This window comes from Canis lupus, chromosome 27 (genome assembly GCF_011100685.1).
Source record: "Canis lupus familiaris isolate Mischka breed German Shepherd chromosome 27, alternate assembly UU_Cfam_GSD_1.0, whole genome shotgun sequence".
Classification (NCBI taxonomy): domain Eukaryota; kingdom Metazoa; phylum Chordata; class Mammalia; order Carnivora; family Canidae; genus Canis; species Canis lupus.
Window position 1 is genome coordinate 34943420 of NC_049248.1, and position 15642 is coordinate 34959061.

General features: G+C 35.8%; 1 protein-coding gene across 3 annotated transcripts; it reads right to left on the reverse strand.

Annotated features, from left to right (window-relative positions):
- Positions 1-459: 459 nt before the first annotated feature.
- On the reverse strand, positions 460-15641 carry ZCRB1 (zinc finger CCHC-type and RNA binding motif containing 1). 3 transcript variants are annotated; one of them, XM_038577373.1, is made up of 8 exons: positions 15425-15640; positions 14037-14122; positions 11736-11764; positions 5738-5849; positions 5286-5393; positions 1975-2087; positions 1802-1877; positions 460-1022 (listed from the first exon to the last, which is right to left on the reverse strand). In XM_038577373.1, exons 2-8 carry the CDS (start codon positions 14118-14120, stop codon positions 891-893), a joined length of 654 nt encoding a protein of 217 aa, XP_038433301.1. In that variant the 5' UTR covers positions 14121-14122; positions 15425-15640; the 3' UTR covers positions 460-890. The 3 variants fall into 3 exon arrangements, with proteins under 3 accessions (XP_038433301.1, XP_038433302.1, XP_038433303.1); XM_038577374.1 differs by lacking the exon at positions 11736-11764 and having other exon boundaries at positions 15425-15641; XM_038577375.1 differs by lacking the exon at positions 14037-14122.
- Position 15642: the final 1 nt, after the last annotated feature.

Consider the following 15642-nt stretch of genomic DNA (forward strand, 5'->3'; position numbering starts at 1 on the left):
AGAAAATCATAAGTAGAAATAAAGGAAAAAATGAGGCAATTCTTAACTCTACAAAAATGTAATCTCAGCACATTCATTGACTCAGAGGTAGGCAGTATTTACATGGTCATAGAAGAAAAACAATAAATATGGATTTAACCAAAAATTTTAACATAGCCATGTTGAGAAGATGGAGGAGGGTAGGGGGTAGGAGAGTGAAAAATCTCCCCTTTCCCCTTTATGAATTAAGTGGCAGAAATATGTTTTTCCTATAGCAATATATATGTACATATGAAAAGAAACAGCTAAAAAAGTTATTAACTTCTGGTGACTGGAACTTGGTGCCAAAGTTGCACCAGACCAATGATCGATGTTTGGGTATAAGCCTTTGAAAGCTACTTTACTTTATATTTTATGGGTAATTATGATGTATCCAGGTTGGGATAAAGCTAAAAGAAATAAGATGGCAAAACACCCACATTTAAAAACAAAATTCTCTTGAAAATTTTATTAACATTTAACAACAATAAATCAGTTAGCATTTTCCAGTCTTCATGAATAAACTTTTATAATGAGTTTCTCAAACATATCTTTTTAATATTTTTTATCTTGGGATGACAACAGCAATACTATGATAGTATTAAGATTCCTTTTTAATTCAAGTGAACTGGTTTTAAGATTAACGGTTACTAGCAAATCTTGATCTTTATTACTCTGCTCAGGCAAGATAGAAACATGATACTTTTAAATTATTTTCAATTTCCTATGAACCTACTTTATAGTAAAAAAATTATTTGGTACTAAGTGTTCTTTATGCTCAAATTCTAAAATTAGTCTTTAGTCCCAACTGAACTTCGAACTCTAAGATTTAAAAAAAAATGTTTAATGATATTTACATATTAAATATAATTTTAATCACTCAGTTCTTCCTCATCACTGAAATATGTGCTTTTCTTTATCCTTGGGCGTCTTGAATCATCTGATGTTGAGGGACCCCCTGAACTGGGTTTCCATTTCTTTTGTTCTTCTTCAATTTTGGCTTGCTGTAATGTGATTCAGAAAACAAACAAAACCAGGAATCTGTTTAATATTATTTACAGTGCGTTGATTCACAACATGGCAAAAACACACCATAAATGCCAATATATCCCCCTCCAGCCCATACAGACAATTTTCTACTTCATCAGGACACTCCTCTTAATCCCTCACCCCCCCCCACAAGTTGTGTCCCAGTTTCACTGTTATTCAATATTACCCTAGGCAACATCTACTAATTAACAGGTACAAGAAATGATGCCGACTTGCCATTTATGTTGGAAGTGGGAACGTTATATAAAATACGTTAGTTAAATAAAAGGAAAAGGAAGTTAATGTATGTATTTGTACTTTATCGACTACAAACTTAAAATTAGGAGATTACATGGCCTTTTTCAAAAATCTTTCATATACTTGTATTAGGATCTTTAATGGCCAAAAGTAGGATTTTGGCTTTGTTTTAAAGTGAAGTTTCAGTTAGAACATATCTTTTGATTTAATAAGATCTCTGTTTGGCTAAATTCACTTTAATCAAATATTTCTGTTCAATTCCATAATGAAATCAATTTAACATATTAAAAATGTTGTAGGGCTCTTAAAATTAGAAAGAACCAATGGGATTTTTCTATTACACTGCTCTAAAGACCTTAGAGAAACAGCCTGTTTCCTAAAGAGGTAAAGAGGAGAGACCAAGATTAACATGAGATGATCAATAAAGTAATAAGCAAGAAATAGAAGATGACTAACCCAAAGCAACTATGGCATTATTAAAAGAACTGTTTAATACCTGGAAAGCTATTGCCTGACTAAGACTGTCAAGAGCAGGATCTTCCCCTTCATCTTCACTTTCTTCTACTTCTTCACTAAATTATTAAAAAAAAAAAATCAAAATGTACTTGAGCAATAGGGAAAAGGCACAAACAATACAATAATCTATTTACTAAGAGTAGATATACATACATTTCTTCTTCTGGCTCAGGAATTTTCTTTTTTTTCTTTTTCTCTTTTTTCTTTGGAGGTTCTCGTTCTCCAAGCATATTTTTAGGACAGGCATAACTTAAGTGTCCACTTTCCTTTTGTTTCATGTTAAAAAAGGAAAGGAAAAAAGCTGTGTTTGTTGTGTTATTAACAGAGACTTGCCTGGTACCCTAAGGCTGAAGGTTTTAGAACTTAAAAAAAGAATACCATCACAGTGGGAATATACATGAAGAAAAAATTAACAAAACCTATTACTTTGATATTTAAAAGAAAGAGATTATGATATTATAACCCCCAATAAGCTACCTTAACAATAGGGAAAATTTCTGTAGTTTCACTAAGAACAAAAGTATTCTTCCTTCAAACAATCATAAATAAATAAAATTTAAAAAAAAAAATAAAACTTTAAAAATGGGATCCCTGGGTGGCGCAGCGGTTTGGCGCCTGCCTTTGGCCCAGGGCGCGATCCTGGAGACCCAGGATCGAATCCCACGTCAGGCTCCTGGTGCATGGAGCCTGCTTCTCCCTCTGCCTGTGTCTCTGCCTCTCTCTCTCTCTCTGACTATCATAAATAAATAAAATTTAAAAAAAAAAATAAAACTTCAAACATTTTATGTATTTTTTTATATATATATTTTTTATTGAAGTTCGATTTGCCAACATATAGTGTAACACCCAGTGCCTTCAAACATTTTAAATCTCAAGATTCTGGCATAAAACAATTCTAAATTTAAATGGACCACCCATGTTAAATGTAAACATTTTAAGTTATTATTTGACAAGATAGGGACAAAACTTTCCTGTTAACTTTTAAGATGTTACTATTTATTTATTTTTAAAGATTTTATTTGTTTATTTATGAGAGACACAGGCAGAGGGAAAAGCAGGCTCCATGCAGGGAGCCCGACACGGGACTTGATTTGGGGTCTCCAGGATCACTCCCTGGGCCAGAGGTGGCGATAACCCGCTGAGCCACCCAGGCTGCCCTATGATGTTGCTTAACATCATTTTAAAAACAAATGGACTCTCTCCCTCTCAAATAAATAAATCTTTTTTCTTTTTTTTTTTAAAGGAAGGTGCTTGGGTGGCACAGTTGGTTAAGCATCTAACTCTTGGTTTTGGCTCAGGTTATATCTCAGGGTCGTAAGATCAAGCCCCTTGTTGGGCTCCATGCTCAGCACGGAGTCTGCTAAGACACACTCTCCCTTCATTTCTACCCCCCTTTTCTCTCTCAAATAAATAGATCTTTTTTAAAAAAAGTAAAATTTAAAGTCTTCCTCACTTTTCCTATTAATTTCATTTTCTTCCTTTCATATCTAGATTATACCTGCACTGTCCATTTATGGTAGCCACTAATTCTCTTGTGACTACTGAGAAATTGTCTGAATTGATATGCATTGTAAGGGTGAAATACATCCTGGATTTTGAAGACAAGAAGAAAAAAAGAATGTAAAATAATTTTTGAAAATATTAATTACATGTTCAAATTATAATACTTTGGATATATACTGGGTTATGATAACAAAAGATATTATTAATTTTTGCCTGTTTCTTTTTTTTTAATTTGGCTACTAGACTAATTAGAATTATATTTATGGCTGGACTAGTCATAAATTATAATGAGCCATAACACGGTTCAGTTGTAAAACATGAGACAATGAACTATAATCTGAACATCAGCTCATTAAATACACTGAAGAATAATATGTAAGAGTAAGGGTGTGGGGAGAGACTGAACTAGGATTAGACAATAGAAGAGAAAAATAATCACGCTTTTCAAGTATATTTTAGAAAGTATCAGACTGTGATACTGGGGACATGGTTGAACCTAAGAGATGTTAATGTTAATGAAATGCTAAGCAAATGCACTTACACAGCATTTTCCAAACTGCTTTTGGAATAATGTCAACATATTTCATATATAAAAATAGTTTTACAATGAAGTAACTTAAGGGAAAACCAGGCTAAATAAATGCAAACATATTTTGGGGATGGTAGGAATTTAAACATATAAAAATGTATAAAGTATAACACATTTATGGATCCATAAACTAAAACTGCAGATTAATAGATACATCCAAGATTTCTTAGATAATGTTATTTACTGTGAATATGAGGATACATACTAATCTATCTGACCATAACTACTCCTCCATTCCCTTTTTTTTTTTTTTAAAGATTTTATTTATTCATGAGAGACACAGAGAGAGAGAGAGAGAGAGAGAGAGAGAGAGAGAGAGAGGCAGAGACACAGGCAGAGGGAGAAGCTGGCTCCATGCAGGGAGCCCGAAGCGGGACTCGATTGCGGGTCTCCAGGATCACGCCCTGGGCCAAAGGTGGCGCTAAACCGCTCAGCTACCCAGGGATCCCCTCCTTTTTTTTTTTTTAAACAAAACTTAGAACTCTGGAACACAGTTTCTAAACCGTTATCTTAAGGAGTGTTAGAATCACAGGAATTGACAGAATGCACCATCCATCTACCCGTCTGTTTATCTATAGATCTTTTCAGGGCGTAAGAGGTAGAGGGTGGCAGTGAAGGAAATGACCCCATTTCTTTGTATCTTCTATTTGATTTTGTAGCCAGTAAAATGTCTCTTAGAATCCTCTACCCAGCTCCCTTAATACCTTTGACCCTGTTTTTTAAGCACTTTATAGAGGCATGTTGGAAACTGACAAAAGCGAGTCTCAGACTGATGGTTCTTTTGATACCATAATGCTTAAGGGCCTTGTGCAAAACTGTTCAGTGGCTATATATTTTTCCTAATCACCAAAAGTTTAAACTGGTAATGATAAAGTATAAGAACCAGGTTAAGAAAATTTGGGGATAGTTCAGTTACAAACATTAGCAGTATTAACAGAAAAAAAGATAGCTTTTAAAACACATTATCCTAAGTAGGATAGGTCGATCATATGTTTATGTTGAACTGTGATGCTTAAACATCGGCAGACTGTTACAGGCATGAGCAATATCCCATTAACCCGAAAATTTATGGGTCACTGAATCTTCCAAGATAATAATTAATTAGTCTAGTCCTTTTTAGGTTAATCGTTTTCAAAGATTTAGAAACTGGAGACAACACCACTCTATATTAGCTAACTCAGGTTATCTTTACATACTACATTTCAATGGCATTTACTTAGAGTGAGTTGAGAGTCCCAAAGTAAAACAACTTTTATAATCTGGTTTTAGCCAGCCAGAAGTTTTAGAGACCACAAATAAAACGCTGATGTGAAAAATTATTTAGTTTCCAAATAAATGATGGAAAATCACATTAAGTTTTAGGTATACTTACCCCACATTCATAACACTTAGATTTATCAAAGTAGTTTCGTCTTCGGATAAACTCAGCTGCTCTTCCATTGTCAATAGCAATGCTTGCTTTTATCACTCTACCAAATAACTAAACCAGAGAAAAATGTATAAATGCAGAAGGATGTATTTCATTGAAACAAAACTACAGTTAACTAGATTCCATTTCCTTAAACTTTCAATTTCATTTTATTTTAGATTACTTTAGCAATTGCCTAGTCAGGTAGGACAAATCACACCCTGTAGAATAGATTCTTACTCCTGAGGTTCTGTCAGTGTTTTGGGAACCAATATAGTTTTGATCTCTTTTAAGTTAAATACCCTCAAAGTCTACTGATATCCATGACTTGATAATCCACTGCATCCCCACATTTTTGGCCTGGATAAGCACAAAGGCTTTTGGATTAAAAATCTTGTTGGGAATGAATGGCTTACCTGTTTGTTGTTTATTGCCCTGGTACAGTTTAGTGCAGAGTCTTTATCCAAAAATAAAATAAATGCAACCCCTTTACTCTTCCTGGTATCTTTATCTTTCATTATAGTAACCCTTAAAGCATAAACAAATAGCCAGTTAAAAATGAGGCAGGAATAAATAAAACAGATGTTAATAAATACTTGGAAAATTCAAGTGTTCCCAAAAAAGGTTAGCAAAACATTTATAGAATAAGAGAAATCAATACAGTTGACAAATCAACTATTTCTTCAAAGTCATGGGATATTAAGAAGAATGGAAATGAGAAAATGGGATACTAATTTAACAAAAATGAGCACAGCTATGATAGGAGTATGTGAAAAATCAAACATTAATCAGAGGTTGAAGGATGAAGTAGAGATTACAAAGACAACAAAATCTTGAAGAGTAAATAGAATTCCTCTTTTCCACTAATGTCCTCACTCTGCAGAAAAAAACAAAACTGAGGTATTCTTTTCTACACAAAAAGTAAAATGATTTACTTTTTTTCCTAGATTTTAGAATCTAAATATATTCTTAATATTCTCTTTGTAAAGTTTTAACTTAAATTCCAGTTAGTTAACATACAGTGTAGTATTAGTTTCAGGTGTACAATATAGTGATTCAGCAGTTTCATACAATACCTGGTGTTCATCACAGCAAGTGCACTCCTTAATCCTTATCGCCTATAAGAATCTCTAGTTCTGTGTTTCTTAATCATATCATCCAAGGTACCTAAGTGATAGGGATGATGATAATAGCACAGAGCCTATTCTTTCTCTTCACTCCTTATACATCCCTTGTCTTTGTGACGCTTGCTCATCATACGTCATTAAATGCAGTTTAAAAATCAATGTTTGACAGGGCTCGTCAGAGAAATGGTTGCTTCCAAGGCTGGGATAGGGTAGGTACTTGATTAACTTGGAACATCTTTAAAAAAATGTACTTTAAAAAAATGATGGTGCACAGGAGTACAGAAGCCAGCTTAAAGAAGTTCTCATTGGCCAAATCTAGGACAATTTGAGAACCAAAATAATTAAGTACAATAATGTATTATAAACCACAGGAAAAAGTAGGAATTTATAAGTCCGTATTATTAATAAATGGGGGTAAAGGGGTGGTTTTTGCTTACAAAAGAATGTCAAGGGAAGTGCTAGAGTTGGAAAATCACCATTTGCAAACAATCATAGTAAAACTGGATCAGGCAAGATGATGATTTGTTGATGAACAAATACTACATCTAAAATGAAATCTTTGGGCGCCTGGGTGACTTAGTCGGTTAAGTGTCTGACTCTTTATTTTGGCTCAGGTCATGATCTCGGGGCTGTCAGATGACCCTGCACTGGGCTCTGCACTGGGTGTGGAGCCTGCTTAAGATTCTCTCTCTTCCTCTTCCCTGCTCCCTTCTCCCTCTGCTCTCACTCTAAAAATAAATAAGTAAATCTTTTAAATAAAATGAAAAATTTTTTTGGTATAAAATGAAATTCTTATGTGGAATAAGATATTTACATTGTCTTAAAAGTGTTTCTCACCATTTATTACTTTCAAAGGGGAAAAAGTATATAGTAGAGAAATTGGTCAACACGTTGACTGGTAATGAGGGAAACGTGGACACTGTATGAATCCAGACATGAAACCCTCAGAATACAACATCACCAAATACAGTCACCAGCCAAGAGTACATAAAACCCCAATGTAATCATGAGGCAATATTAAGAAAACACAAAATGGGGGGGGGGGGGGGAAGGAGAGCTACATTCTTTATAATGGTTCCAGATTAAAGGAGGCTAAAAAGATAGGATATTTAAAATCAATCCCTAACTCTAGACTGTACTAGAGGGGAAAAATTCTATATGGGACATTATTAGGTCGGCTGACAAAACTGGAACATGAATGATTGATTCAATAAAAGTATTTTATCAATATAAATTCATGAATTTGATAACCACACTGTGATTATGTAATACACTACCCTATTTTTAGGAAATACATACTAAAGTATTGCCTATTGAAGGGCAATGATGTTTGTAACTTACCCTCAAATAATTCACAAAAACAAACTGTGTGTGTACACACACACATACGTGTGTATACAAATACATACATATACACGTGAATACACATACACCAACACACATGAGGAGAGGGCACATGATGAAGTAAATGGGGTAAAATGTTACCAACAGGTGAATATGGGTAAAGGATATTTGATGTTCTTTACTATTTCTGCAACTTTTTCTAAATTTGCAGTTATTTTCAAATAGTAAAAAAAAAAAAAAGACAACATTCAAGACAAAGCATAATAATTTTCTAAAACCTGAATTAACAGGAAAACAGACAAGAGGACACAAGTAAACAGATATTTTAACATATTTCACATTAAAATTTATCTTAATTGGAGTTAGGTATAGGTACTTAAATAATCACTGTAATTAAACTGGTAAAAAGATGCTACTATATTAAGAAAAGGGACAACTTTTCTCATTCAAAAAGGAAACATAAGTTGAAATAATTTATGGGAAAATGGGCAACATAGTTTAGTTTCTTAGAAGACTGAACCTATTTATTCATTGGGCTTAGTTCCAGGAAGGAAGCACTTGACAAACTTGTTTAGAGTCACCACAGTTGAGGATATGAAGGAAAGTTTTCAATCAATTTTCAAAGAAATGTGAATCATTACTTTAACTTTTTGAATTTTCGTGGTATTTGTGAAGGTCAGTCAAAGTCATTAATCATTTTATTTCTAAAGTACTATTTCAGAAGTGTTAGCTTTCTAAACTCATTCTCAATTAATGATGTCTCTTATCTTTTTTTCATTACCACAGCTTTTCTTGTCCACAATGGCACTGTTGTTCCAACAGTGTATTCTTACTTGTTCCCCTGATGTTAATGCTCTCATGCTACTGAGAGAGTCTCCACTTATGGTGTAAATAAAATCATGTCACTCCTCTGCTCAAAAATCTTTGGTTCTTCAATTTGCCTATTCTTTGGTCTTGAACCAATATCCTTTATGACTTGGGTCCCTCTTCCCTCATCTTTCAGTACTTCTCACTCTCAAACTCTGAGGTCTAGCAACAACAAACTACTCAATGTTCATGAAGCATGGTCTGTACTTCTCCAAATTGGTGCCTCCATTCACATGGCCTCTATCTTCTTTCAATTCTTAATCTTTGCCCATCAAAACTTTACCCATTCTTCAGAGCTCAGAACATGTCAGTTCTCTAACATCTTCAACTGGAAATAATTTCCCTTCTTTTCTGCTAGTCTCTACTGAAATCTGTTTATGTATAAATAATACCTCATCTGACCCATTTTAATATAAATTCCTTTAAGGTTGCCTCTGTAATCTCTATTATGCCTAGCTCAGTATGTTAAAACAAAGAGACAGATACAGTCACTCCATTAGCCTCAAGCCCAGGCACTAAGCACTGATAATTAAAGTTTTTACCTTTTTTTGTTTTTTACCTGCAGAAAAAAGCTTAGAGTCTAGAGATAAAGAGACTGATAAACCAATGACAATACACGACTTTGATAGAAACATCTTCTATGGTAACAGAAAACATAATTACACCAGAGATTTTTAAGTACAAATCTAGGATGACTCCCAAGTCTCTGGTAGGGGATGTACTCATTTAAAGACATAATCTGAAACAGACACTATTCTGGGAAACCTGAGTGTCATACAGAACACCCCTTTCTCATTCACATAACCCTTACATACAAAGTACATCATTAAGTATTATCCATTTTAAAGCCTACTGATCATCTGACCATCTCTCAAATCTGTCCTGGGTCTACTTCTCTACCTATACCATCTTCTTAGTGTACATTTCGCCCAGGCTATGATGATAGCTTTTTGACTGGTCTGCCAGCATCTACTCTTGTTTGCCTCTAATCTAATCTCTACATCGAAACCAGAATAAGCTTCTAAAAATTCAAGTCATGTTCTTCCCTCATTTAAAATTCTATAGCAGTGAATTCCTGGTATTCTTAGGATGAAAATCAAATATCTTGTAACATGGCCAAGCAGCAAGATTAGGAAACTGCTTCTGTTTCTAGACCCATTTTGTGCTTTCTTTCTCTTGTTTATTCATCTCTAGTTATACTGGCCTTCTGTTTCTTGATTTGACTTTATTTTCTCTTGCCCCAGGGCCTTTGCACAAGCTATCCCCTCTACCTAAAATGTTCTTCCCATTCTTTTTACCTACTTAACTCTTACTTAGCCTTTAGGTTTTAATTCAGAGGATACTGATTTAGGTAAGCCTATTCTGACTATCCAAACTAGATCATGTCTTCCCTGTTTAAAGGTGCTTATTGTTGGGCCTGGGGGATCAAAAAGATTGGGAGGCACCAACAAAATGGCGGCAGACCCTCCATCTTGTCACCCTCGCTTCGGGACTTTCCTGCCACTAGCAGAGGCCACCCAAGGACACGTCATCATGGGAAAACAGGACCTATGCAGGAAACAGAAACCGAACCTCACCTAGCCCCATGCCATATACAGACATAAGCAGCTATCACCCTATACCGGCGCCACCCTATCCTTCCCTATAAAAACCTTCCTGTATTATCCCTACCCACGACCTCCCCAGTCTGACTCCCTTGGGGGCCTTGGAACCTGGCTCTGAGAGCACTTCCATCAAAAAGCTTGCCTCAACCCACCTTTGCCTTGGCCTATTTCATTTCACTATCAACCGGATCAAACCTGACACAATCTTGTCTTTCACTTTATAGCATTCTTGTGATTTATACTTATATGTTTGTATGGAAATTAATTCAGAGATTCTGACAGATGAGAAAAACCAAGAAAGGGTAATGGTATGATTAAGGGAACAGGCTCTGAAATCAAACTGTTAGATTTCAAATCTTGTCACCACTAACTGCAATATATTTAAGTTTATTGTGTGGTTTAGTTTTGTTATTTATAATATTAGGATAATAATAGTATTTTACCTTAAAAGGTAGTTGTGAGAAGTTAATGAAGTAATACATGTAAGATTAGAATGACACCTAGCATATTTATGTGCCTATTGTTACATATCATTATTAGTGCTTTGATGGGTAATAATGACTGTTCAAAATTCTGAAGACCCAAAAATTTACCTAGAAGCATTTTTGGTGATTTTCTTACCATTTATCCAAAGCTAAAAAAAATCCTGACTGGCCAAGATAAATATGCTCTAAATTCTTAGGATTATAAATACAATTTCAAACTTATACCAGAATATATTGGTTATAAGATAGTTAGAAAGGCAATAATACCTTGCTTTTACTTCTTTGCCCCATAATATAGGTCCATGATTGATTTAAAATAGCAAATTAAATATAAGAAGTTCCTTTTATCCTTTCGTAACTCTCAGCCCCAAATGATATCATCCCTACCATTTCTGTATGTTTCCAGTCTTTCCAATGATCTCTAAATCTTCTATGAAAGCAGAGAATGTTTTCTATTTATCAGCACTTTGCATAAGCACTTTGCATGTTATATGCATCATAACAGTTGTTTTTTTACATTCTCTTTACTTGACAAATGAAATCCACTTATGGTATACTTGATAACACACCTTCTAATTCCAAAGTATGTATCTAATCAGAACCTTTAATTTATGTTTTATATTGGATAGCAGAGTTGATTTTAGTTCTTAGTAATATGGTAAGAATTTATTTAAATAAATTATGGTATATAAAGGCATATCATGAAATTAGATATGAGGATGTATCTTTCAAGTACATGGTGTTTATGGTATAATGTCAGTTAAAAAAAAGACAAAATTGCATGTATAGAATTGAGTCTTTAAAAAGAATTGTCTATACATGTTTATATATTCAGAAAAATGACCGACAAAAATGTTAACAGTAGTATTTTTCTTTGTTATATCAAATATCTGCTTTACTGAAGAAAAATAAAATCTTTGAAAGAATGGAAAAGTAAATTCAGATAAACTTTTAAATGAGGTTTCAAAACTTGATGTGAATACTTACTTTACAACTTTGCCATATTTGGAAAATATCTGAAACAAAAGATCACATAATAATTTACAATTTAATTTTAAATAATAAGAAACATTAAATTTTCAGGTTGTATAAACTGACCACATTCTTTGTTAAAGCTTGTGAAAAATTTTAGCCTTTATTCCTTAAAGCAGGCCCTAGAAGATATATATATAAATATGTGTGTGTGTGTGTGTGTGTGTATATATATATATACACACACACATATATATATATATACATATATATATATATTTAGTGACTAGACTATTCATATCTTTGTTATTGGAGTCATAGGTATCTGCCCCAATTTCTAAATTTCTAACAAAAGAATGTAAACAGAGGGAAAAAATCCCACTCCTTATGTGTGGTAGATTGAAGGCATATACACTGTACAGCTGCTGTTCCTGTGGTATATCCATGGCAATTATTAACCCCACCACGGCCCCAGAGAAACCACATGCTTCAAGTATCAGTATTGTGGAATGTCATTATTCCTAGCCAACTCCATCAAGTGATCACTGTTTCAGAAGACAGATCCTTAGACCACTTATAAAACAAAACATAAAACAAAAAAGCTTCTGTAATAAAATCCATTCCCATCAGTCTCCCTTCTTCTGTCTACCCTTAATACATTGGTGGTTCTTTATAGCTGGCCCGATCTTCCCTTTTACTTCTAAATCTTCAACCTAAATAATCTCATCTATTTCTGTTTCCAGCCACTACCTATATGCTAATTGTTTATGTCTTAGGAAGGTCATTCAGAAATATTAATATACATAATAAAAAATTGAGTTTTATGATTAGGCAGTGTAATGCTGGAATGTAGTATAACTCGACAGCAATGTTAGCAACACTGAATCTTGAACCCCAAGAGTCTTCTGCGTAACACCTTCTAATGGCTTCTCATTCAGATTCTTTACTATCTATCTTTGTAGGCCCCACAAGGCACCTGTGTGTAGGCTTGCCTCCCTCTGACTGCCCTTCCTCTTCTCTCCACTTGATTTACTCTGTGTCTGACATGCTTTTCCCCCAGATATCTACAGAGCTATCTCTTACTTCCTTTAGGTCTTTATTCAAAAGTTGCCTTCTCAATAAGGGCTTTAGACAGCTCATGTAAAATTTTACCTCCATTTCCAACCTGACACTTAATAACCTCCTTTATTTTTTTCTCCTTAGCATCTAGCATCTTAGCGTTAATATTCAAAAAAGTTGACTTTTTTATATTCCACATTGTTTTATCTTGCTATGTGATGAATGCCAAGATGGATTTTCACCTTTTTGTTCACTGATGTGCTCCTAGTACCTCTAAGAGTGCTCAGCATATGGTAAGTGTTCAATAAATACAGACATCTCTATTTTGATACAAAGAAAGAAGCTAAAGTTCATTTTCTCTGGTTCTTCTGTGAGACTCAGGCTATCTCAATTAAGTAATTAATCAAATACTATGTGTCACCTATGCAGCATCTCTGAATTTGACATCTACCCAAAGAAGCAGAGAGAAGGGGGCACACTTGGAAGGAAGGATTCATGTCATTCCTTCCAGTTCCTCTCAACCACTCATCTGCAGGACAGGGACAGCAGGAAATTTTGTTCTCTGTAAGGTAAAAGGGTGAAAGATGTTGGATTGCCCCTCCTCCCCCTTATCCCTATCCTGAATTGAAAACATTAAACGTTAAGTTTCTGCCATATATATAAATTAAAATATTATTTCAGAATTTGAGGGTTACTTAGTAAAGGGATTTGCTTGCTTTTATCAGCCCTTTCCTCCAAAACCCCTACCCTACCAGTTTAAAAAAAAACAAGCAAGCAGGAAAAATCAGCCCATCACAAGTTTTTCTTCGTATAACTTCATTATGCTAAGCTGTGTCTTCTGTGTTTATAAAGAATTTGCTATTCTCTATGAAAGCACTGTAAACTCTTTTTGGATATTACAAAACTGTCTTTTTCTTTTTTAACTTATGTTTGCAATAGAGGTTTGTTGTTGTTTTTTTTTTAATATTTTATTTATTTATTCATGAGAAACAGAGAGAGAGAGAGAGGCAGAGACACAGGCGGAGGGAGAAGCAGGCTCCATGCAGGGGGCCCGACTGTGGGACTAGATCCCAGGTCTCCAGGATCATTCCCTGAGCCAAAGGCCTCGCTAAACCTCTGAGCCACCCAGGCTACTCACAATGGAGGTTTTTGCTATCGATGGCTCAATTAAGAATTTTGCCAGAGAACTGTTTGCTTAAGATACATCTGTACCTCAAATAGAGAATTCAGTAGACAACTGTACTAAAAGCTACTTACCCGATATAAGTCATTGTTGGTCAGGGAAAAGGGCAAGTTGGATACATACACTGTGCTTTTACTTGGGGCCAATCCACCACTCATTTCTAAAAAGGAAAACAAACCCAGAAGCAATTTAAACGAGATATATTTCATTCCAAGCAAAACCAATGTAGACAATCCTTAACTTAAATATGCCAGATTCAATACACCAAAGTCCTCACATTTTAGGATTAAAAACAACTCCAGCCGGGTGAATTAAGAAATTTCTTTCCCCCACATATCACTTTAAAAAAAGAGCTTTCTGGTCCTTCTTTCAAGTTGTCCTTAACCATTACAGTGCTGGATGATGGTATGAAGGTCCAATTAGTTTTATTTATTTTATTTATTTATTTTTTATTTTAAATTAGTTTTAAACAGATGAATAAAAAATTCTGAGGCCTCGCTTAACCTTCCCTCAGGCTGGGAGCAAAAAAGTGCTTTTGAAAACTTTTCATACCTTGCCTACCACATTAGGAAGAGCCTGCTAGCTCAGAAAGAACCTTAACCGCTCACTTTCACTCATGCTTTGGTTTGGGGTACTTTTGGGGTTGTTTTAATATTCTTTTCTTTGCAGTAGTGTTAAGAGAAAGTTCTAGCCTCAGATTTTTTTTTTTTTTTTTAGTGATGCAAAGTTCTTTCAAATCACCGATTTTGCATATTATTGGTAAATAACCAAGAGACATTCTACTATATGAATAGGATTCCTTCCATGCCTTGAAAGATACTGACCTGTGTATGCCTTTTCGGTTCACAAACGTATAGTTTATAATTAATTTTTACAGCGTATTTTACAAGGCAGGTTATCCGTGAAGGTTCTAGCGTACTCGACAAGGTTCACATTTCCATTTAAAAAGCTTGTGTGTGTGTGTGGGAATCCCTGGGTGGCTCAGCGGTTTAGCACCTGCCCTCAGCCCAGGGCGTGACCCTGGAGACCCGGGATCGAGTCCCGCGTCGGGCTCCCTGCGTGGAGCCTGCTTCTGCCTCTGCCTGTGTCTCTGCTTCTCTCTGTGTGTGTCTCTCAGGAATAAAAATCTTAAAAAATAAATAAATAAAAAGCTTGTGTGTGGTGTGTATTTGAGGCGGGGGGTATGCGCCATCACGAATGGCAAGGTCTTGACTGAAAGACATGCCGATTCGCGGCGTAACCGGGAAACAGCTTGGGATGTTTCACGGGATTTTTTCACAGAACTTGAGGACTTCAGCGCCTCCTAAGTTTCCCATTTGGGACTCTGCGTGAGCCGTGCGGGTGAGAACCGCGAGGGCGGGCAGCGTGACACGGCCCGGAGCAGAAAGGGGGGCGGGGGCGGGGGGCAAACCGTTCTCGCGGCCGGGTCTGAGAGGAAGGCCGCAGCTGAGGAGGCGTTTACCTTTAGGTGGGGCGGGCCCGGGAGACTAGAGCGCGAGCCCTCGGCCTCAGCTGGGGCTCAACCCGGACTCTTCCTCGTCCCCCGCCGGGGCCTCGGCATCACGGGTCCCGGGAGGGGTCAGCCGCGGGGGGGACTAGAAGGCAGCGACAGCAACGCCTCTTCCTGGCGGCTGCTCGACTCCGGCGGCGGAGGCGGGCCGAGGGCGGGCGCCGCTGCTG